A 22974-nucleotide genomic window follows, 5' to 3' on the forward strand; every position below is an offset into this window, starting at 1 on the left:
TCAGCACTAGTGATTTCTTCACAGTAACCTCTGGTTTGTTTAATTATTGTTTTATCATGTGAAAAAGGCAAGTTCTTTCCAAATCTGTTTTGACGGACAGTACCTGCTGCATCGATGCCTTGAGATTTCAGAACTTAAAACAGATGATAAGATGAAAAGAAGTTGTCAAAGTATAATTTATGACCTTTACCTGTTGAGAGTGGAACAGAAAATCCTAAAACAAAAGCAGGACCTAATCCAAATTTTTTACAGCATGTGGTATTTAGTTCAGTTGTAGCACCTTGATACAAAAGGAAATGATGCACTATTCCACTCTTTCCACACAACATGGAGACTCTGATTCCCCATGGACTTGGTTTCCACTTGACATACTGCTTTGCAGAAAACTTCCCAGTGAAAGGAATAATTCCTTCGTCCACGCAAACATTCTCTTCTATAGGAAGTTCACTGTAGCGTTTTCGAATGTCTGTGTAAACTGGCCTGACTTTGTAAAATTTATCTTTATTTTCAGGTGGCTTCTCCAGATTGTTCAAGTGTAAATTTGTTCGTTATTCTAAAAATCTGTCTCGTGACATGTTTTCCCAAAACACATTTACCTTCAGACTTATATCCCAATACATTCGTAATGTGGGAAATTTCAAAGCGGCAGTCTGTATATGCAAACTAAATAGCGCCTCTAGTTCTTGAGTTGTCTGCTTGAATGAGGATTTTCCTTGTTGTAATGCATAAATATTAGTATGTGCTGCCATGCTAGTGAACAAATCATCTTTTGAAGTATTGTATTGGAGAACACAAGACAGATTCTTCAAAATTTGGAGCTTTGTATGTTTCTGCAATGGTACTTGGAGGCTTGCGTTTCCATTTTATGGATTCTTTAGGTGTCACCATGTTGTCACACAGGTTATTCAATTATGGGTTGTTTTCATTGCATAAAAAGTTCGTTTCAGCATCCATCACGTCTCCGTCATCTTCATCTTCAGATATGGTGTTTCTACACACATCATTCACGCCCACTTTATCTGCTCCAACACGTTTCACTATCCGTGGAATTTGCCTTTCAATAAGTGGCACACTGTCATCCTCATCTCCACTCAAACTAATGTCAGAAACTTCACCATTTTCAATTATGTCCATAAACACACCATTTTCAATTATGTCCATAAACAAGTCCCAATCTTTCTCCACAGAAAGATATTCCTTATCCATATTTGTAAGTCAAAAGGCAGAAATATAAAATAAAATAATGTGTACTGGTCAGTTATTCTCCTCCTTGCGGCTGGTACTGAAATTACTGAAAAAAATACCACACATAACTACCATCACCATGCAAATATATCTGAGACAAATTTTAGGTTATGTTTCCTATTTTACATCATTAAGGACCTGTTGTACACAAATGTGTACATTAAATTTACCTGATACATAAGACAAATATGAACTGAAAGAAATTGCTGAAAATTCCAATGAAAGAAAGTCTAATGTTTCCGAAAGAAGGAAACCACACAAAAAATTCATTGACAAAACCCACAATGTGACTATTACAGCAATAGTCAACGAGTAATGGCTTCCCACTAGACTTGGCCACTGTTTCTATGTTTCGATACAGTGTATCGATACGTGAAACTGTTTGTGTTTCGGAACGGCTGTGGTTCACTGTTTCGAAACAGTGGTGTTTCATTCCGCCCCTGTCTCGGATATCCGGACCAGATTCGATCTCGAGCCAGACACAGAAACTGTATCGTTGTTTCAAAATAAGGCTGTTTCAGTCCACCTGTGCTTGGAAGGGACTAATTGTATCGAAACAGTGATGTTTCATTCCGCTCTGTGTCGGACGAGATTCGGGCTCGGCACAGGTATTGAAACACAACATACCACTTCGTGAAACACTTTCAAGAGTGTCGAAATCGTTTTCACAAGCAGTAGCATGAAGCTTAAGATATCCGAAAATAAAGCTTCGTTTCTAGATGACTGTCCTATTCCGAAATGGCGTAACATTTGCTTTATAAACATTAACCAAACAATAAAACAACGCATACTATTCACATTCAAAATAATAAATATGTGAAAATCATTCAGTTAAATTACACTTTTTTTTTATAACATACGTTTCTCTGTTCAAGTACAGTAATCATATTAAGAAACGCAAGTAAGCCTAGAACATTTTGAATAAAAAAAGGCGTAGAGTGACAGTTATTATACATCACATAAATTTAATGTAGGTATAATTGCAAGCAATCTGTTTGACATATCACTGATAGTGTAATGGTGAACGGGAAGGGCTGGGAAGCATGGTGAATTTATAGTTACGGTTCGAAACACCTTGAAAGACAAAAATTTTTCTGTTATATTTTGTTATTTATTCGAATTATTTGGCGTTATTTGTGAGTCTATAGTCACTATGCCTATTATCCACAATGATTCCCTTTGTGTGCATGGGAATTAGCAGGATGGGTATATTCCCATACTAGCGGAATGTGGGAATCCCAGTACCATATCCGTTGTTTCTGCAGTTCGCTCCCACCTCCAGTTCCGTTCGTGGTGGTTCTTCTGTCTTCAGCTATGGCTGTCCTCAGCCAATTGAAAAGTATGAAAGTCACACGACACGAAAGCAGCGCATTTGCTACAGGAAACACGAAACTGCCAACACGCCTGAGTGATAGTTTCGTACTTTCTGCGACATGATTAGCGCTCTCGCACCTCATTTGTGTTTATATGGACATACCTATACAGTAGACATTCAAGATGATAAAATGTCTAGGTTTATTAGATTACAAAACACAAACTGTTTCACTGTTTCGAAACAGCGTATCGAAACATTACATTGTACTGTTTCATTTGTTTCGAAACAGTTACGTGTTTCAGTTTGCCCATCTCTACTTCCCACAGAGAGACAACACCAGAGAGTATATTTTACTATGTAGTTCTCTGACTGCTCACAAGAGAGCAGCAGATGCTGGAGCATGGCTAAAATAAACCTACACAAATGTGCACAGTCAGTTTTGATGCACCAGAAATTTCTTGTCAGCGAAATATTAGTGAACAAACTTTATGTACACAATTGTGACCACCAGGTCTGAAAGGGGTAATGAAAGCGTAATTTCTTTGCTGAGGAAAAACCCCCTCCAACTTAATAGGGGGAAATTTTAATTGTGTATTGAGTCGAAAGCATCAAATCCCCAACTTCAATTACTCAACTGACTTGAGACGTCTCGTTGTTGATTTAAAAGATGCGTGGGAAATAAAATAACCAACAATCGTGAACTTTACTCATATTGTTGCAAATTCATGTAGTAGAATTGACAGAATTTACGTATCGGAAAATTTAGCAGATTAAAGTACTGAAAACAGAAACTGTTTTAGTTTTTCCGATCACAGTGCGTTGTTGACCTGCGTAAATTTAACACCACAACCTACCAGAAGAGTAAGAAGCCAGTGGAATCTAAATATTTCGTTATTATCAGAAGAAGACTTAGAAGATGCCCTAACCAGAGCTTGGGAAATGTCTCCATTCACTGAACAACTTTCCGCCATCTAACCGTCTAGTATTGCCCCGGTACGAAATATCATAGATCCAGGGTTGATGCGCAGATCAGGTTGTCTTGTAGTGGGGGGGGGGGGGGGGGGTGATCTGTGTTTACATTTAGTGACTTTGCTGTTTCCTCTTCGTTCACTGCTGTCATGTCAAATGAAAGAGAGTGGTTTCTGTGGCTGGGAGATATCAAGTGAATTAAAATACATTCACACAATTATGGAAGATTAAAATATGTCATTAGTTCCAGATTTTAATACAATTTCCACCTTTCTGACAGTCAAGCATTAATTATCTTGCAGAACAACTAAGTTACTTTTGTCACTTTGCTGAAGTAATTCGGCTTTTATTTATCTTTTCTGCTGAGGCAGCCAGTTTGTTTGAAACAAAGTGTTCAATTCCACACTATTGGCTAGTTTCAACTGTTCGCTGCATTTCAAGGGCACGTTTTCATCTTCTACAGGGTGTATACGTCCCGGGAGATCCGGGAAAAACCTGGAAATTTTTTAGAATTCTGGGAATTTTTCATTGTTCTAGTTTTCAGTTAAATTTTTGTAATTTTGACTGGTAAGAACCGTTACTCTAACAAATGATATTACTGTATCCCGCAACTGCAGAATAATACTGCAACAATGAAACTTAACGAGAGAAAAAAACCAAAATAACTTAAAATGCAAAGGAAATGCGCCATGTACGACGACAACAGTCCTCATGCAAGCGTCTGCCAACAGCAAAATGTGTCAAAGGCTTTAGGAAGACTGTGCAATACTTCATAAAAAAGAATTCCCTCCGATGACCGTGAAGTCACAACTGTTTACATTACATTCGTGTCAGCAGTTACGAGCGAGCTCATGCGCATGCGCAGTTGAGTCGCGTTTCAGAAGCAGATTCTCCCGCTTCTGGCTACAGGAATGTGGCTCTTCGCTGTGCAAGCAGTCGCAGCAAGCAGCTAGATGGTACCGGGAAAAGGGGGCGCCAAATTCATATTCTCAAGGAAAAAAAACTTGTTTCACAAAGCGCCTAGCATCCAGCGCACGTTGATCTATAAATCATTTATATGATTTTGAAACGCATCCTTGTTGGTTTCTGAAAACATTTTAAGTTCATTTCTGAATGAATCGTAAGTTGATTTTTGAATGCGTGCGTAGTGTACGTGATGTCTCTGTCAGGAGAATCCTAATCGCATCTAGAAAATAAACTTTCTGCAGACAAAAGGGGATGGGGCCGTACTAGCTGAGCGGAGAAAAAAGCCGAATGGATGAATGCCAGTCGCTGTCTGATGATGTGGTTGATTGGGTTTTCGAATGATCAGCCTTGTTATAATTAGTAGCGAAATCCATAGATTCAGTCTACCAGAATGGAAATAAAAGACTGCAGGAATAACAAGTGGGTAAGATTACGTATTATCTTCTCGTTGTATCCAAGAAAATGAAATTTTGACAAACTTTCTGCCCAGATCGCTACACTAGTAAGGACCAGTTGTACAGTCCCCGGCTAGCAGCCGCTTCAGTTCTGATTCAGAAGTAACGCAGAAAACGTTTTGTACGAATTTGTAACAACGCCTAATGGCAGAACAATCGCGGGGTAACTAAACCGGTGATTCTGGCAGGGTTACTGAAGTTGATCGGCGAACAAATTTTGACAGTGGCAGGAATGTCCACATGACAAGATTGTTAGAACGAGGAAGCAGAATAAACGGGGACATTACACAAATTATGGAAGGACGAGACTATTCCAAATTTATATAAGAATTTCGTAATACTACTTTCCGATCTCATGCTTAAGAAACTGGTGCATATGAATGAAATGTGAAACTATTTCCTGACATAAAGCTTTTTGCTTGTTGTAGGCCTAATAGGCATTTGATATTGGTACTTGGTGAATTATATTCTATCGTGTTTTAAAAATGACCATTTGTGTCAAAACAGTCTCGCTAATTTGGTGTGTGTGTTATAAAATTTGCTACAATATTAGAAAGGCCTGTTTTGTTTTATTTAGCATCCAGCGAGAAAATAGATGTAATCAGATCCAGAAACCACACCAGTCTTGGGTATTATTTGTATTAACAGCTTTTTCAGTATTAGGTAACGAAATTTCGAATTTTCATGCAGCAAAAGATTTGACCAACTTTGGTGAGGTAATAGATTCTTGCGCAGAAAGCAAAGCACGCCATTTAAAGCTGTAGCAAGATTAGAGAGAAAAAATGCTAGGAGGTAACTATTGAAATGTGTACTTTCTTTCTTGTCTATATTGGTTTTATGTATCCTGTATTTTACTTTGTCACAAAAAACAAGAAGTTATTAGCTATTAGGCAATAAAGAGTCCAAATTTTCTGAAGAGTTCTTGTTTTCCCGGTTAAAAATAATCCCATCCGCTATTAATGGCGAGTTTTTTTAAAAAATAAAGAGGGGCAGTTTGCCAAACTGGCTGACTGGGAGCAGGAGAGGCAGCACAGGACATTTATATTTCCACAGTCCTGAATATAGTTTGATGTCATCGCTTACAAAATATACACGTTTCAATTCCACAGAGTGAAATACAGTGACGTGCGATAGGAGAATGCTGCATGAAGAGGCGTGGCACTGCCCTTTGGCACGCTTAAGGCCAAATAACATGTCTTATATTTTCTCTAACACGTATGTTTTTGTTTCAAATTTTTCAGAATGATGTGTTTTACAAGATGCACATAGGTTACTTTTGAAAATTCGATTTTTTTAAGTATTGACCCGGTTCGCAAATGTCGTAGATCCGAAGCTGATGCGCAGAGAAGTCCGATTTATAGTGGGCAGTCTCCACGTGGCCGGTGTTAACGTTCAGTGATTTTGCTGTTTCTCCTTAGTTTACTCTCGCGTCAAATGAAAGCAAAACGGATATCTTTGGCCGGGAGGTATCAAGTGAATTAAAATACATTCACATAATTACCGAAGGCTGATATACGTCATTAGTTTCAGATTTTATTTTGTTTCCACGTTTCTGACAGTCAAGCACCAATCGCCTTGCAGAACAATGAAGTTATTTTTGTCTGTTTGCTAAAGAAATTTGGCTTTTACTAACCTTTTCCGCAGAGGCATCCAATGTATTTGAAACGAAATTTTTAATTCCACAGTACTGGCTAGTTTCAACTGTTCGCTGCATTTCAAGTGCAAGTTTTCATCTTCTAGCACGTACGGCATTATGCCATAATAAAGAACCAAACATGAGATAATACAGTACTGGTCCTCCGAGAAAATTTACATCTGGATCTGGACATACGAATGTGCGCTTTAACTTGCAGTTTAAATATGCACATTTTAGTATGGTTCACGAAATTCTGATCTCTTGGAGTACCCTGTGACTTCTTACTGCTTTTACAACGTAATGTAAGATCTTTTAATGTTTTACATGTACGTGCATACGGGCTTCCTACGTCATGTTAGCTGCGCAAGTGCGGGCGCCTCTCCCCTGGCGCTCTCCGGCAGCTGCCAGAACGAACCTGTTTCCAGCAGGTCGAGGAAAAATATTGCGAATGCTGGTTTGAAAAGCGTTACTTTCAAAGTAAATATCCTTTAACGTAAGTTGGACTATGCGCGAGGATGTACGATGAAATTCTTAAATCACAGTGTGTTTGAACATTTAAAAATCAACTCTTTGATGACAAGCCATGTAGAAGAATTTTGAACCCTGAAGATCAGACATTTATGTCATTATTAAAAATTTTACTGCCGCATTTGTGTGATGTATCTTGAAGTGTAACACGCGCAAAAAATCAACATTATCTCGAAAGATTAGCTTCTCTTGCAGCTTATTAACCTTTGTGACCAATATTATATGTGGAAGCTTTGCTTTTCTTGTAGCAACACTATGTATATTAATGTAAGCCCTTAACTTGTGTGTTACCGCTGCTTAACAAGGATGTTGCTATTGGCTGACTACATCACGCGTCCTATGCTCTGAATACTCGCTGTCATGAGCTGGCGAGATCACGTGACATGAGCTGTGACTGCCTTACAAAAGCACATCACAATCTCGATTTCAGTGATTCGGAAAGGCACATGCGGTGTTTGGTGGAATTCCAATGTGTGCTGTCGTAATACGAAAATACGCAACGTACATGTTGCTGCACATCAAAGATATTTCCAAAATGTTTCTTTTTCCCTGAGTTTCGTTTTCTAGTGCCAGGAAATTCTACGCCCACGTCCAAAACCATAACCATTCAAAGGATTGATAAGTTTTGGACTTCAGAGGGAAAATATACTGTCACTTAAGACGGAAAAAGTGTTTTCACGCGGGAGACAGTGTATTTTTAAGCGGGAAATCCGGAAATTTTTTCCTTGTCCACGTATACATCCAGTATTAATCAAGTTTGATACGTATGAAGTATCGTCTCTGTTGTGTGACTGGATTCTTGATTTCCTCGCAGAGATGTCACAGTTCATACTGATAGACGGCAAATCATCGAGTAGAATAGGAGTCGTATACGGCGTTCCGCAAGGTAGTGTCATAGGCCCTCTGCTGTTCCTGATTTACATAAATGATCTAGGTGATAATCTGAGCTGCCCCCTTAGATTGTTTGCAGGTGACGCTGTAATTTACCGTCTAGTAAATTCGTCAGACGATCAATTCCAATTACAAAATAATCTAGAGAGAATTTCTTTATGATGCGGGAAGTGGCAGTTGGCACCAATGAAAGAAAAGTGCGAGGTCATCGACATGGGTACTAACAGAAATCCGCTAAATTTTGGGTATACGATAAATCGGACAAATTTAAGGGCTGTCAATTCGACTAAATACCTAGGAATTACAATTACGAGCAACTTAAATTCGAATGACCACATAGATAATATTGTGGGGAAGGTGAAACAAACACTGCGCTTTGTTGGCAGAAACTTGGAAGATGCGACAAACCTACCAAAGAGAGCCTACATTGCACTTGTACGTCCTCTGCTGGAATATTGCTGCGCGGTGTGGGATCCTTACCAGGTACGATTGGCGGAGGACAGCGAAAAAGTGCAAAGAAGGGCAGTTCGTTTCGTGTTATCGCGCAATATGGGTGAGAGTGTCACTGATATGATACGCGAGTTGGTGTGGCAGTCACTGAAAGAGACGGTTTTCTTTGCGACGAGATCTGTTTACGAAATTTCAATTGCCAGCTTTCTCTTCCGATGGAAAATATTTTCTTGACATCCACCTATGTAGGACGAAATGATCAACATAATAAAATAAGAGAAATCAGAGCTCCAATGGAAAGATTGAGGTGTTCCTTTTTCCTACGCGCCATTTGAGAGTGGAATGGTAGAGAAATAGTATGAAACAGGTTCATTGAACCCTCTGCCAGGCACTTCAGTGTGAATTGCAGAGTAACCATGTAGATGTAGATGTTGATTCCCTCCTGTATAGAGATTGAAGTACTTCCTGCTTTGATTGACCAAGATAATCAGCTGCAGATATCGACTTTGGAATCCAGTGAACATTCAAAACCCTCCTGCACCTCAGGCAGGCAACAGAAGCACACCCATTTCGACTGGCAGTCATGGAAGACACAGAGAATTAGTGTTGAAATTATATCAGGAGCAGGCAACAAACAGAAATTTTTCAATTTTCGTGCATACAAATCATGCGGGTAATAACGCGTAATTTGGCGCAGGAAGTACATACTTACAAGTAAAGAAAATTTTAAAAACGCTCAATATAAGATGACACACACCTACATGTCCTACATGCACATTAAAAACATCATCGATAGTGTCGAATTGTATACTTGGTATCCAGGATAATAGTATTAATTGTGCAGCACTTGCTGATATCAAGATCAGTATGCTGCGTAGAGAATGTGAAACAAAGCAGAAAAAAATAGAATGCCAGGATAAGATGCAAGACTTGGAAAGGTAAGAAGTGGGGAAATGTTTGGGATGCAAACACAACAGGTAATGTTACAACGAAAAAAGTGAGAAACTTACTGTTAGAGGAGGAAGCAATGGACTTACAGCACACACAATAACAAACTAGGACAATAAAAAACAAAGAATAAAGTTTTTGGGGATGAATTGGTAGCTTTCAGAGAAGGTAGAAAAAGATCAAATAGGTAAAAAACAGGGCCAAGTAGAAATCCTTGGTTAATGCAGGAGATACTGAGTTCAACTGTTAAAAGAAGAAAGTATAAAAATTCATCAAATAAAGCAGGCAAAAGGAAATATGAATGTTTAAAAAATTATTGATGAGAAGTGCAAAATGGCTGAGGACTGTCTAGAAGGTGTGTGTGTGTGTGTGTGTGTGTGTGTGTGTGTGTGTGTGTGTATTGTTCTTAGCATGTTAGTTTCAGTAGTGTGTAAGTCTGGGGACCGATGACCTCAAGAACCTGGTAGCAGACAGCATTCCTTCAGAGCTACTGACAGTTTTGGGAGAGCGAGGTATGGCAAAACTCTCCCATCTGGTATGACACAACTCTCCCTCTAGTGTGCAGGATGTATGAGGGAGGCGAAATACCCTCACATTTCAAGAATAATATGAGATTTCAGTTCCAAAGAAGGCAGTTGCTGACAGGTGTGAGCACTAATGAAATGCCAGTTAAGTCATTGGGTTGCAAAGTATTAACATGAGCTCCTTGCAGAATAATGGAAAAACTCGTAGAAGCTGATGTCGGGGAATATCAGTTTGGATTTTGTAGATGTCTAGGAATATATGAGGCAATACTGACCCTATGATTTCTGTTAGAAGATACACTACTGACCATTAAAATTACTACATCAAGAAGAAATGCAGATAATAAACAGGTATTCATTGGGCAAATATATTATACTAGAACTGACTTTTTGAGACTGGTCTAAAGTTACTGTTAAAATGTTTCTACTACTAGTGAAACAGAAATTTTACTCGAGAGCAATATGGTTGGTGTACGTTTACAGTTCCGAAGACATTTTTAACTATAAATGTAAAGTGTTACGCTGCCTGTAGTGGTGTGTAACTTAGTTTGTGTCCAGAATTTTAAAAAATGTTCCAGTAGATGTATCTCTTGTTGCATGCATGATTATATGAGCACATGAGACGATTATTATGGAGCGGGTAGTGTGTGTGTGTGTGTGTGTGTGTGTGTGTGTGTGTGTGTGTGTGTGTGTGTCAGGGAGAGTCGACCTGGTGCTCTTGTTGTATTTGAAATATGTGGACCGACTTATTGTGTACGAAGCAGTGACTTTTATATTTTTTGTCGGTATGTCAGGAAAGGATGTTACTGGTCTGAATGACTTAGCTGTCTGGTGAGGAAATTGTATTTCAGTACTTATGGATGCGTTTAGTTTCTGTTGTTTTCTTCCTAAGTGAGAGAAGGAATTGGTACCCAGAGAAGGTAGTTTTAGGGGTGTGTTTGAATGTAGATGAAGGATTGGGTAGCAACTGCATGCCGGGGTGAAAGGAGGTGGATCTGTGGAGTGAATTATGAGGAAATGTGCCAAATGAATTTGTTAGGAGACGGAGTGCACCTATTTTTAATGGCAGATGGCTGAGGTTTTTGATTATGGGCTAGTGCTGTGGATCTGTCTGTAATACGCTGGTTAACCCGTATCGCAGAAGCGAGATTTCCAGATTTGTGACTTGTCGCCCGGAAGAAGTGTATTCCGAATTGTTGGCAGTTTTGTGGCTGTTACAGTTTCTTTCATTTGGTGTGTGTGTCTCGATAGTGGAGAGTAAGTGTGTCGATGTTTTGTGCAGGAGCCTTTGTGGGGCAGAGCGAGGCAGCAGGCTGATAGAGGCGGCTAAGAAAGGGGCGGTGGAGGAGGTGCGGCTGTTGCTCGCGGCTGGGGCGGACGTGGGGGCGAGGGGCGGGGTCTACGGGTGGACCGCCCTGCACTGGGCTGCATGGAGAGGCGACGCGGCTGTGGTGCGGCTGCTGCTCTCTGCGGCGTCCGACCCCAACGCCAGGGATCAGTTGGGGTGGACGCCGCTGCACTGGGCGGCATACTATGGCCACGCAGAAGCGGCGGCTGCGTTGCTGCAGGCCGGAGCCGACAGGGGGGCGACAGATGAACGTGGGGAGACCCCCCTGGACATCGCCAGGCGGCAGAACGATCAGCAGCTCGTCGAGATGCTAACAGGGCCTTAATACGTGCCACTAGAGGAAATGTACTTCATTGTACATGATATTAAAATAAAAAATTGAAAAAAAAAAAGATAGCTTTCTCTATTCATTTCTACCTTTTGCAGTCCACACAATTTCTCCAGTAACACCACAAGTACTGCAACAACAGGAGATATCTGTAAACCAACGTGACAAACCTTCCTTTTGAGATTTCACTCTGTAAAACATTTCACAAGCAATTTCTGCAAAAGCTCAGCAACAATTGACAAATACTCCATCATTCATAAACTTCACTTCTCTCTCCCTCTCTGTCTTGTGTTTCTCGTCCCACATACAATATTCAAACAGCTTACAAGAATACAGCCGACGTCTTTCACAACCGCCTGTATTTCGAAACGTAAACACCCAATCTCTTCCAAGAGACAAATGCGAGAATACCGGTTGTTGTGTAACACGTCGCCCAGCCGCAGTAACGTCACTTCTTTCCACCAGTCCGCTACATTACCTAATTACTGCAAACTAATTGCTAGCAGTGTCTATGGTGCTACATTACATCACTGCGAACTGCACCATACACATATTACTGCCGCATAAGCTGTTCACTTAGAATGTATCTTCACTTCCGACTTCACACTGATTTCACTGCTGTGCGTGCACTGCCCAAGCACTTTTCGTGTTTAATTGTAATGTCACATTTGTAGCAGTGCTCATACCACATCATGTTCACACCATCTGCAGCCTTCTTGCCAGCTCACCTTCAAATAAAGAGAATTGAAGAACCACCTAAAGTCATTTGACTCCCACACACCTCGCTTGCTGCTCTTACAGAACAAACTACCATATCTCAGGGAATTATACTCAATCACGTGGGACATGCAGCCAGTAGTGGAAATATACATCACTTTCAAAAAGTACACTTTTGCGTCTCTGTAGGCGTTTTGGAAGCAGACCACATTTTGAACATTCATTCCCCTGTCTGCTGTGATATAATTAGACTTGGCATCCCCATGCGTGCATGTGTCACCGAAGTGGCAGACTGCATTCTGAACTCTTCTACAACATGCAGCAATCAGCAGTGATTTTCTGACGACGAGTGGTGACCGCGCTAGAGCCTCCTAAAAAACGGTGACTCCCCAAAATTCGGATCGCGCCTAACGCCATTCACCTGTTGCACTCTGCTATTACGGCACTTTAGAACGGTATGGCACGCGTCAGCAGACGGAAAACAGCCCAGAGCTCCACCTGCGTTCTTCGCATCGTCAAACACAATAGCACTCTCGGCAGACATCCGCTGTCGAAACAGACGTCATATATTTTGAAACGTGTTCGCATTTATTTAAACTAGTGCTTGTAAGTGTGTGGTTGGTATCTGAGAAATGGCTAAAATTTGTTTTGATATCGAAATACGTAAATCTCAGTCCAGTGCGACAGAAAAGTGTAAAAATAAAATTTTGTACGGAAGTATGCGAAGCACACGCTACACGATGCGAAATCCAGGCTAGCCGGTACATCAAACAATTCGCCTGCGAGAGAGGAGGTCGTTTTCAATGTAATTATACATACCATTTATCTGGAAAACAGATTACTCAATTTAAAATATTGGTCCTGAATATTGTAAATCTTTTATCTTCAGACATGTAAACAATAACTGCACCAGATCTGCTATCGTATCTGTAGTGCAAACAAAGATAAAATGTAACGCATCCCGCTTTGTGTCAAAACTGCTCCAAAATTCACAAGATAACGCCTTTCTGAAATAATTTAGGGATTTGGAAAGTCTGAAATGATAATTTCACAGATACATTCTGGTGTGTGGCGGAGGATAGTTTGAGTACCACAGCTGTTCCGGCCTTTTCCTGTTGCAGTCGCGATGCTAGAAATATCTTTGAACTACTCGTCTATTAAGAGTTCTGAATGGAAAGTAAGAAACCCGGAGAACATCTGGCGTGCATTTCCTCGCCATGTTACAGTTTTAGATGGAACATTTAACCTGCCACCTCTGCAGTGGGCGACATAGGTGGCTGAGCCTGTTGGCAGGGCCAGGGAATCGTGAGAAACTGATCCAAGTGCTTTACTAAAAAACTACCCGGGGCCATTAATCTGAGAAACGGGTCGTGAAGACAGCATCTTAGGCTTGCAAGTGACAGATAGACCCGAACTTTTCGAATCTGTTAGGGTAGAACGGGGATTCAGCTATGACAAGAGCGTTACAGTGTCACTGAATACGACCGTAAACATAAACAGAAAATAAGTAGGGAATATTATTGTGCTTAGCAAGAGCGACGAGAAACAGGCTTCAGCTTTCCTTTCCTCTGCAGCACCAACAGCGCGGCTATCAGTGGAAGAAGTTGAAGAGCATTGTGAAATACGCTTCAGACAGGTGTGTACTGACCAACTGCGTTTCAAACCCGGTTTCACAGCGACGAGTTCATGCCACCTGTTTTCATTTGAGTGCGCGTCTCCGCACGCCAGATCACGAGATAACAAAGAAATTTCCGAGGTCAGAATTTCATCGATAAAAATGACGCCAAAGAAACAGTTATTTCCGGAAAGAGCAACATAACTGTAACATGTTGCATTACTCTCTACGTAAAAAAAGCCTGTGTAAACATTCCGTCTTGTCTCTTAGGCAGAAACGCTTACAACACTTGTTATTCACGTGCAAACAGCAACAGGTGGCGTCAGACTGCCCGCGCAAACGGCCGGCGCAGTCGCAGAGGGGAAACTCGCAGGTGGGTGCGCGACGCAGAATGCGGGCAGCGAATCGGGCAGAGGGCCGCGCATGCGCAGAAGCAGCGGCGGGGCGGGAGCAGGCGGTAGGGGCGGTCCGACCACGGCGGCGGAGAAAAGACCGGCCACACGACAGGGGGGCCGAAACTAAATCAGGACGATCACTTCCCACATAAAATGTGTAATACTGTTTAGCGATTAGAGCTACAGTTGTACTCAACAGTTTAAAAATCGGTGGTGATCGCAGACACCGGTGTCCGGCTGCCATTTAATGTCCCAGTATTACGAAGATATTTTCTCTCGCCCTCCCAGCAGTTTCGCAGTTACGTCACAGCACGCTACATCTAATGGCAGTCCACTATGTACTAACACTAAACATTATTTCGATAATAACCTCTGTTAAAATTAGTGCTCTGGATGATTTAATACATGTAATGTATTATTTTTGCAGCAAGTCTCAATGACAGGTATAGGTACATCCGCTGACTTTCAAGCTGACATTACTATCGATCCAGAAATAAACAGCGCAACGGCAGTTCTTTTAAGGGATGGGTTTACACCTGAAAACGTCCAACTTTATCCCAGCAGACGCGCAATTGAATGTTCTGTCGCTGAGACATTCCGCTTAAATATTTACGCGCCATGTGGGACTGACGTTACACATGCACGGTCGGACTATTTTTTGATCAGGATGTCCCACGTCTTTTGGCAAATACGTGCATTTGAAGCACACGCTACACGATGCGAATTAGAGGCTACTCAGTATATCGAACAATTCGCCTGCGAGAGAGCAGGCCGATTTCAGTGTAATTTGTATATGTCATTTGTCTGCAAAACAAATGACTCTGATTAAAATGTTGGCCCTGAAGATTGTTCATCTTCATGTTTAGACTTCATGTTTCGACTTCATTTACCTGTTTAAAACATCTAAAATGATATATTTTCACAGATACATTGCGACAATCATTGTACCTTACAGTGATGGTAATTAAATTTGTTGGCCTAGCTGTCCGAACGGAACGCTCCTCTGCTCTGGAACCAGTTACTATTAAGAGAGTGACGGAGCTGTCAAAAACGTACGGCACAGGTCCAGCGCAACAGCCGTCTGGAGGCAGAAAGGGTGCCAGCATCACAGAACCAGCAGAGGGATTCGATACGCCCGCGCATGCGCAGAAGTACGCCTTCTGCTTCTCGCTCGGGTGGCCACCGGCCAAGTGCAGAGTTTCGTAATGCAGATTTTGCTCCTTTTGCGGTGAGTAACTCTTCACGAACACAGTAACTAAAAGATGTAGAAAAAGAGCCGGGAGGACGCATTGTCAAAGGCGTTGCGAATGTGGTCACCTCTCTAAACCTCTGCAGTCCCTCCGCATCAAACAAGAGAGCTGCTGGGGAAAGATTTTTCAGCGATCGAGTCCCGTATTTTCTGAGACAGGCAAAAGGCGACTTCGTCAGCGCAGGACATTTTAATTGTATTTTAAGGGTGATCGACTCAGAAGGCGCGACACCCTTCTGTGGCGCCCTGCAAAATCTGACTGCAGGTCTGGACACGGAAGCCGTAGCTGAGCGGCGCGCCGCCACACGCACTCACTGCACGCACGTCTCGCCAGTGTCGGCTTCGAGGCCTGACAGACTCCACACCACAGCGGGGTGTGAGTAACTGTGCAGGATTACGACGCAGCCCCTGTCAGCTTCTCCGACCACCACCCTGTAATTGTTATTGCAAAATGTCTACAAAGTCCCAAAATAATTCGCAGAGGATACTGGAAATAAAATTGTAACCTGCTCCACATAACATAGGTGAATATGGATTTCATTGCTCGGTAGAAATCGTGGGTTTAACCGGAAACGTTTCTTCCGTAACGCGAGTGAGTGGCGGCTGAACCTTGCAAAACCCGGTGTTCGGAAATTATTTACAAATGTCGCCTACAAGATTGAAGTAAAGCGTGAATTTCATTTTGAATTATTTGATACTTGTAAGAATAATTGGTAATTGGCACTACATCACTCAAGAAAATAATTCGTTCACGTGACATATCACACTGTAAATAATACAAAACATGTTGGCAAGTCCTAGATACGACTTACTTATTTACAGAATTTTCGTTCGGGGGGTAGTAAGCAGTTATATTATGTATAAAATGCTACACAGGCAACCACGTCCTCCACATAAACTCATGTGTGTTAACTGGAGAAACACTGGCCACGGTGGCTGGAAAGGAATAAGTAGGGGCGAAGCCTCCGACTGCAGGCGACAGACTAACTGGGCGACATTTTGGAAGAAAATTTCCTCCAACTGAGAGCAAAGCGAGGCCGTGAAGATGGTGTAAAGCGTGTGGTGACAAAGCTAAAAAAGAAACTGGAGAGTCGAAACGGAAAGAAACAACATACTGATGTTCAGTGTGTGATGTTGCGCTGTGCAAGGCAGAATGCTTTGAATCGTTTCACACTCTAACAATACCACCACTTGCAAAGTAGGTTAGAAATCAGATTAATAATGTTCTCACGCACCATATGTTCCCTTTATCGGGCAACATCAAAGTTATTGACTGTGGATGGTATCGTCAGAATGGAAATAATGAGGTCACTGAAAAAAGTCATTAATTTGGCACTTACCTTGAATGGATTCCCACGTAGGTTTCGTCCAAGTCGTTATCGCTCATCTTGTTGATTCTAGGGTGATTCCACTTTGACTGCTAGAAGGTCCAGATCTGTATTTTAGCAATATTTGAAGACCTAAAAAATGCGTTTTTGGGGAAATTCTTAATGATCAAACAATACCAGATCAGAATAAGGGTATGGTAGAAGTAATTTTTGACTTGCTGTTCACGATCCACATTTTTATTAAACTTCTGGTAAATTCACATATAAATGGTTCAAATGGCTCTGACCACTACGGGACTTAACATCTTAGGTCATCAGTCCCCTAGAACTTAGAACTACTTACAGCGAACTAACCTAACAACATCACACACATCCATGCCCGAGGCAGAATTGGAAACTGCGACCGTAGCAGTCCCGCGGTTCCGGACTGAAGCGCCTAGAACCGCACGGCCACCGTGGCCGGCAATTCACATATACTTATTCTTAATTGTCACATCAAGAAAAACAGTTTTGTATCAATCGTCCTATATTGAATTTCCACTTTAACGAAATACAAGACTTGACTGTTCTTTTATAAAGCGAAATAACAACTTCTGCTAAAGTGAAACAAAGACTGCTCTGTGCGCATTCACGCCAAAACGGTCACAAGTAAGTCAAAGATTATGACAGTCTCACAGAAAAGAATACGCACAAGAACCATATCACTGTAATATATCGATACATCGGAGTAGCTATACATTAATAAAACAAAATGTGAATATTGTCACAAAAATGTCTGCCACTTCGCAGAAAAGCAGTACGATATTAGTGGCATCGAGAACTGGGGTTGGAGTGCCGTAATGGTCACGTAAATAAAGAACCATTACAACACGAAAGCCAATTACGTATACAAATTATTTATAAAAAATGTAAATTAATTTAGTTGTGTATTGCGATATTTTTTAATAAATGCATTTCAGTTTGTTTTTTATAAAACAAACCAGTCCAATATTCTTTCTACCTACAATAAATACTGCTGTAAAACTTATTTTTCTTGTTTCAGCTAAAAACTTGCAATAACAGTGTAAACTTAAGTGAAGTTGGTTAATATAATGTGTTACTTCATTTTAAAGTTTAATGTTCAGGGGTAAAAGGGAACAAGTGCAACGATTTATCTGTAACCGTTCGTGAATTTCGATTTTTTGCGAAAACGACAGAAAACCCCAGTCTGGCGTGCTAGAATGTCATACTGAGTCCCAGACTTCAAAGTGTTGACTTGTTGTTCCGGTGAGAGGCAACAAGGCCAGGCTCACGCGATTACGGGGCCAGCGTGTGTGGGCGGTGGTGTTGTGACGTCACCACAGTGTGTCGGCAAGAGGCGCCTGCCGCGGCCTTCAGTTGATGACAGACTGAGGCAAAGAAACTGCAGGGACACTCACTAAGGTCTTGGTGACGCGACACAAAATTACGTTTTACTTTTCCATTATCGTCACAATTATTGTAACATTTTCAATATGTGGAACGTAATAGTGAAAGCCTGAACCAGATGTAATCACTTACCAAATGAAAGGAGGAGGTACTGATTTCTGTACGTTTCATAGCGTGCTTTTGGGCAGGGCATCTCCACTTGGCATATAAAACACCGTTGTTGACAGAGGAAATGGTGGCAGCCGAAAGACGTTCATGACATGCTGGAAAAGAACAGTGCTATTACTACAATTCATGTGGGGCTCTGTAGGAAACATTTGAGGCAGCAGAATGTAATGTTTAAAACGTTAACCAGATGTTATTTGTTATAAAATGAAAGTAACAAGTACTCATGATCCCTACTTCTCAAAAAGATTGTTCGAGCAGAGCATCTTCAATTTGCAGATAAAATGCAGTCATCGGCAGAGTAGACTAAAAGACGTCCGTTAAATGCTGATAAAGAACAGCAGAATACCCCCTGTTACTTCAAAATAGGTTCAAATGGCTCTGAGCACTATAGGACTTAACTACTGAAGTCATCAGTCCCCTAGAACTTAGAACTACTTAAACCTAACTAACCTAAGGACTTCACACACATCCATGCCCGAGGCAGGATTCGAACCTGCGACCGTAGCGGTCACGCGGTTCCAAACTGACGCGCTTAGAACCGCACGGCCCTTCAAAATAGGAAGCTCTAGATAATAGCCTTTGACGTTGCAGAGAGTAGTATTAAAAAATGTTTACCACATGTAATTACTTACCCAGTGCTACAAGGAAGTACTTGTTTCTCTTCATTTAAAAGCCTCCTTTCGAGCAGGGCAGGGCATCTTTTCTTTGCAAAAAAATAAAAATAAAAAATGCAGTCGATATCAGAATAAATGGCGGCAGCGACGTGGCGCTCATTAACCTGCTGATGAGGAACAGGAGACAGCATTTGAGGCAGCAGGGTCTCATATGAACAGTGTCTAACCAGGTCTGTTTACCTACCAAGCGGAAGAAGGGAGGAGCAGCTGCGTCGCTGGAGGGTGTCCACGTGTTTGTCGTCGCTGGCGGGGGGAGAGAGGGGCGCTGGAGTTCCAGCGTCAGGGGGGTAGTTGTGAGTTGAGACGCCGAGCAGGGGACTCTGGGCAGTGCAGGCGTAAAGTTAAGAGCGCCTGCGTTTAAGCAAAGTGCTCTGTGTTTGAATGCTGTGAAACAGAGGAGAGAGAGATACGATTAACGGTTCAGAATGAAATGAGGTGCAAGGATCTCAGAAAAGAGTATGAAGAGGAATGAAGGGAACATTTTTTTTTATTTAGTGGCACTGCAGTCGCGTTAGTTACATTACTTTCATTGTTGCATTAGACAGCCATATCAAGGAAATTGAGATTTTTGATTAAAGATTGTTTAATTTTCACTGTGAGGGTTTTTTCATGTCTGTCAATTATTTCACTGACTTTTATGAGAGTAAGATTTTGGTATCGGTGTCTTCCTTTGACAATGTTAATAAATGTTGTAATATGAAGTGCATACAGGTATTAATATATCTGATAATGTAAAAACATTTTGTTAAAGGCGTATTTCACTACATCCTCGGTCCAAGTCACTTTCATTCAAAGCAGTGTCTCACTCATTGGTGTGTATAAAACATTTTGCTCGCTGCCTGGAGCATTCAATTAGGCTCTCAGCAACTGGAGTGAGAAATTTGCAACTGGAGCGCAGAGAGCAGCCAAGCACTGTGTTTCCAAGCAATTACATTACGAGGTGAGATGTTTGCATTTCAGGATCTGTTTGCTACGAAAATTATCAACGGACAGGGAACATTTCACGAACAGCATTACTTGCAGACCATTAACACACGGGGACCACTTTGCTTTTATTAAAGAGATTAATAATAAAGTTCAGGATTTAATCAGTTTACAGTTTTTACGGTATCAATACAGTAAAACAACATACCATCACGTTGGAACACATAAGAGACACGTTATTGCAGGGAAAAGGACAGCCACAAAAGAATGTGCATCATGCGATTAGAAGCATACCAACTGACTCACATAATTTCACCGCACTGACTGACTACGGATCTCCAGTTACATCGTATAGTGATGCAGCGGGCAATACACTCAATGCGAATAATTCTTGCTGTACAATCCCATTACAAAGGACTAAAGTTAGAGGAGCAGTTTCAGGAAAAAGAATAGATGTAAAAACCACACACACACTTAAAATTTGTTGTTCACAGCCACACAATTTATGCAAATTTTTGGATGCTTCCACTTTTAAGAAATGAAGTTATGCTGGGTATGGATTTCTTGACAGAACATGAAGCGATTTGGGACTATGAAGATGGATTACACATTCAGCAGAGCATTTCAGTACACGAATAGGAAATTAACAGATGGGAACATTTTCATACACAAAGAATACAGAATGGTGCACATCATTTTTCACAGACACGTCTTTTGTCACCGACAATACATATGAAGAATTAAATTTCGACGTTTCGCAGACAGTCAAAGCCAAGGAAGACAGTCGTGAAGCAGCAACAGACGAACCAAACAACACACTCCATTGGACAGATTTTTCAGATCACCACTAATTCTGCCCCTACTGATGCAACTTAGCTCTCGCCACTGTAGTTTCGAAGGATAAAAATCAGCCAGACCAAGTAAAAGAACTTGTGTCTTTCCCCAAGTCACAGCGTCTACGTCATCGTTAACAGACACACTGCAAAGTTAATACAAAAGAGGCATCTGAGAAGAGGAAAACCCTACAACAGAAGGTAAGTCACATTAGAAAATTCGAAGTTGGACAAAAAGTTTTAGTTCAAACACGCCCATTGTCTTGTAAAGCAAAGAACAGGTGTCAGAAATTTGCATTGCTTTATAACGGACCATTTCGGAATCGACGAATCCCACTGCGGAACGTAGGACATCTTGAAACACTCAGAACGAAAGCTTCGAGAGGTCTTCATCACATCACCAATACAAAACCGTTCACTGTGCAATTGTTTGACTTTGTACTCCTCTTTGAAGACAACACCATACCGATACATAACACTTAGTTTCCTTATGACGCCAACCGTTTGTACGTAGTAGTTAAACTTTTTCTACAAATTTTCTTTCATTGACATGTATCTGTACATGACAATAACATTATCTTATACAGCACTATAAGTAGAAGCCATTTCGGATGTTTATTTTCTCGGCGTCACGATTGTTACAGAGAATATACCATTCCGTGTTCTAACATAACTGACCCCGATCGTTACAATACATCATTTTAAAAGCAAAGGTTACGTAAAAGAAGACAGCAACGATTTTTTCCCCAAAGACAAAGGCACCACAAAAGATAAAAGCAACATGAGAAACAATAACATCGAATTTTGCACGTCACAATGCATTTTCTCATACAGGCTAACGTACAGAACTATGCAATAACGGATTCCAAATAGTACTGATAAAACAGGTAGACAATGTATATTTGCACAGGTATGACACGTACTGGCAACAATCGCAGGAGATATTTAATTTCTTCGTCTTCCACTGGGATACTCTAATCCTGAGCTATAACCAGGGTTTCTTCATTGACTGTAAGAATTTTACTGTGTCGTATGTGAAGACTTAAGGATTAATTATAGATGGAGCATGTGTAGCAATGATTTATGGATTTCTGCAACAAAGATATGGTGAGATAATAGGAAGTGAGGATAGCGAACTTTTCATGATTATTATGCAGACGTTTATGATTTATAATATGATGTTTGGGAGTGTTAGGTATTACGAGATGATTTAACCTTTGGAGCATGTTTTGTTGACTGTGTTTTGGTGTGTTTCTCTGATGAATAGAATTTCTAATGAAACTCCCCAGCAGATAAAAACTGTGTGCCTGACCGAGACTCGAACTCGGGACCTTTGCCTTTCGCAGGAGAGCTTCTGTGAAGTTTGGAAAGTAGGAGACGAGGTACTGGCGGAAGTAAAGCTGTGAGGACGGGGCGTGAGTCGTGCTTGGACAGCTCAGATGGTAGAGCACTTGCACGCGAAAGGCAAAGGTCCCGAGTTGGAGTCTCGGTCCAGCACACAGTTTTACTCTGCCAGGAAGTTTGATATCGGCGCACACTCCGCTGCAGAGTGAAACTCTCATTCTAGAACTTCTGATGGTTTGCGATAAGGTGTTACAAAGCGGTAAGACAAAACTATGAATTTACTTAAAGATAAACACTTTCTTTCAAACATATGCCTTTTTTTCTTTGGGAATAACAACCTGAAGGTGTGAAGACGCTTATTACGATTTACTTGCTTTGATGAAATTTGTGACTTTGCTCCCACTAATCGATTTTCTTCTCATTCAGAGAATAATATCTTTTATCATTCCTTTTCACCCACATTTAATCGACTTCATCGGAAAGAGATCATTTCTTAATTATTTTTATTCTGTACGTTGACTTTAGTTGTTCATAAGTATTAAGTACTCTTCTTGATAACACTTAAATTTCGCATTTGGGGTAATTATAAGTAACTGGCACGTGCATAGATTAAGGTTTTGTGCACACATTTTCATTTGCTTTATCTTTTTTTGTGTGAGTGACAGACAACTGAGAAATGCAAAATATTGTTCAGATTCCATTCCATTCCATTCCTTT

General features: G+C 41.1%; 2 protein-coding genes across 2 annotated transcripts in view; both read left to right on the top strand.

The window, feature by feature from the left end:
• The window catches only part of LOC126212688 (ankyrin repeat domain-containing protein 54-like), a 39345-nt gene extending 27745 nt beyond the window's left edge, over positions 1-11600 (top strand). Inside the window, exon 3 of the mRNA XM_049940104.1 lies at positions 11210-11600. Within this exon, the coding sequence (XP_049796061.1) occupies positions 11210-11600 (391 nt within the window). The remainder of the gene's footprint in view (positions 1-11209) is intronic.
• LOC126212689 (ankyrin repeat domain-containing protein 65-like) overlaps positions 1-22974 on the top strand; it is a 256124-nt gene that overhangs the window by 63467 nt on the left and 169683 nt on the right. The window lies entirely within an intron of this gene.

The sequence above is a fragment of the Schistocerca nitens genome, chromosome 11 (genome assembly GCF_023898315.1).
Source record: "Schistocerca nitens isolate TAMUIC-IGC-003100 chromosome 11, iqSchNite1.1, whole genome shotgun sequence".
Lineage (NCBI taxonomy): Eukaryota > Metazoa > Arthropoda > Insecta > Orthoptera > Acrididae > Schistocerca > Schistocerca nitens.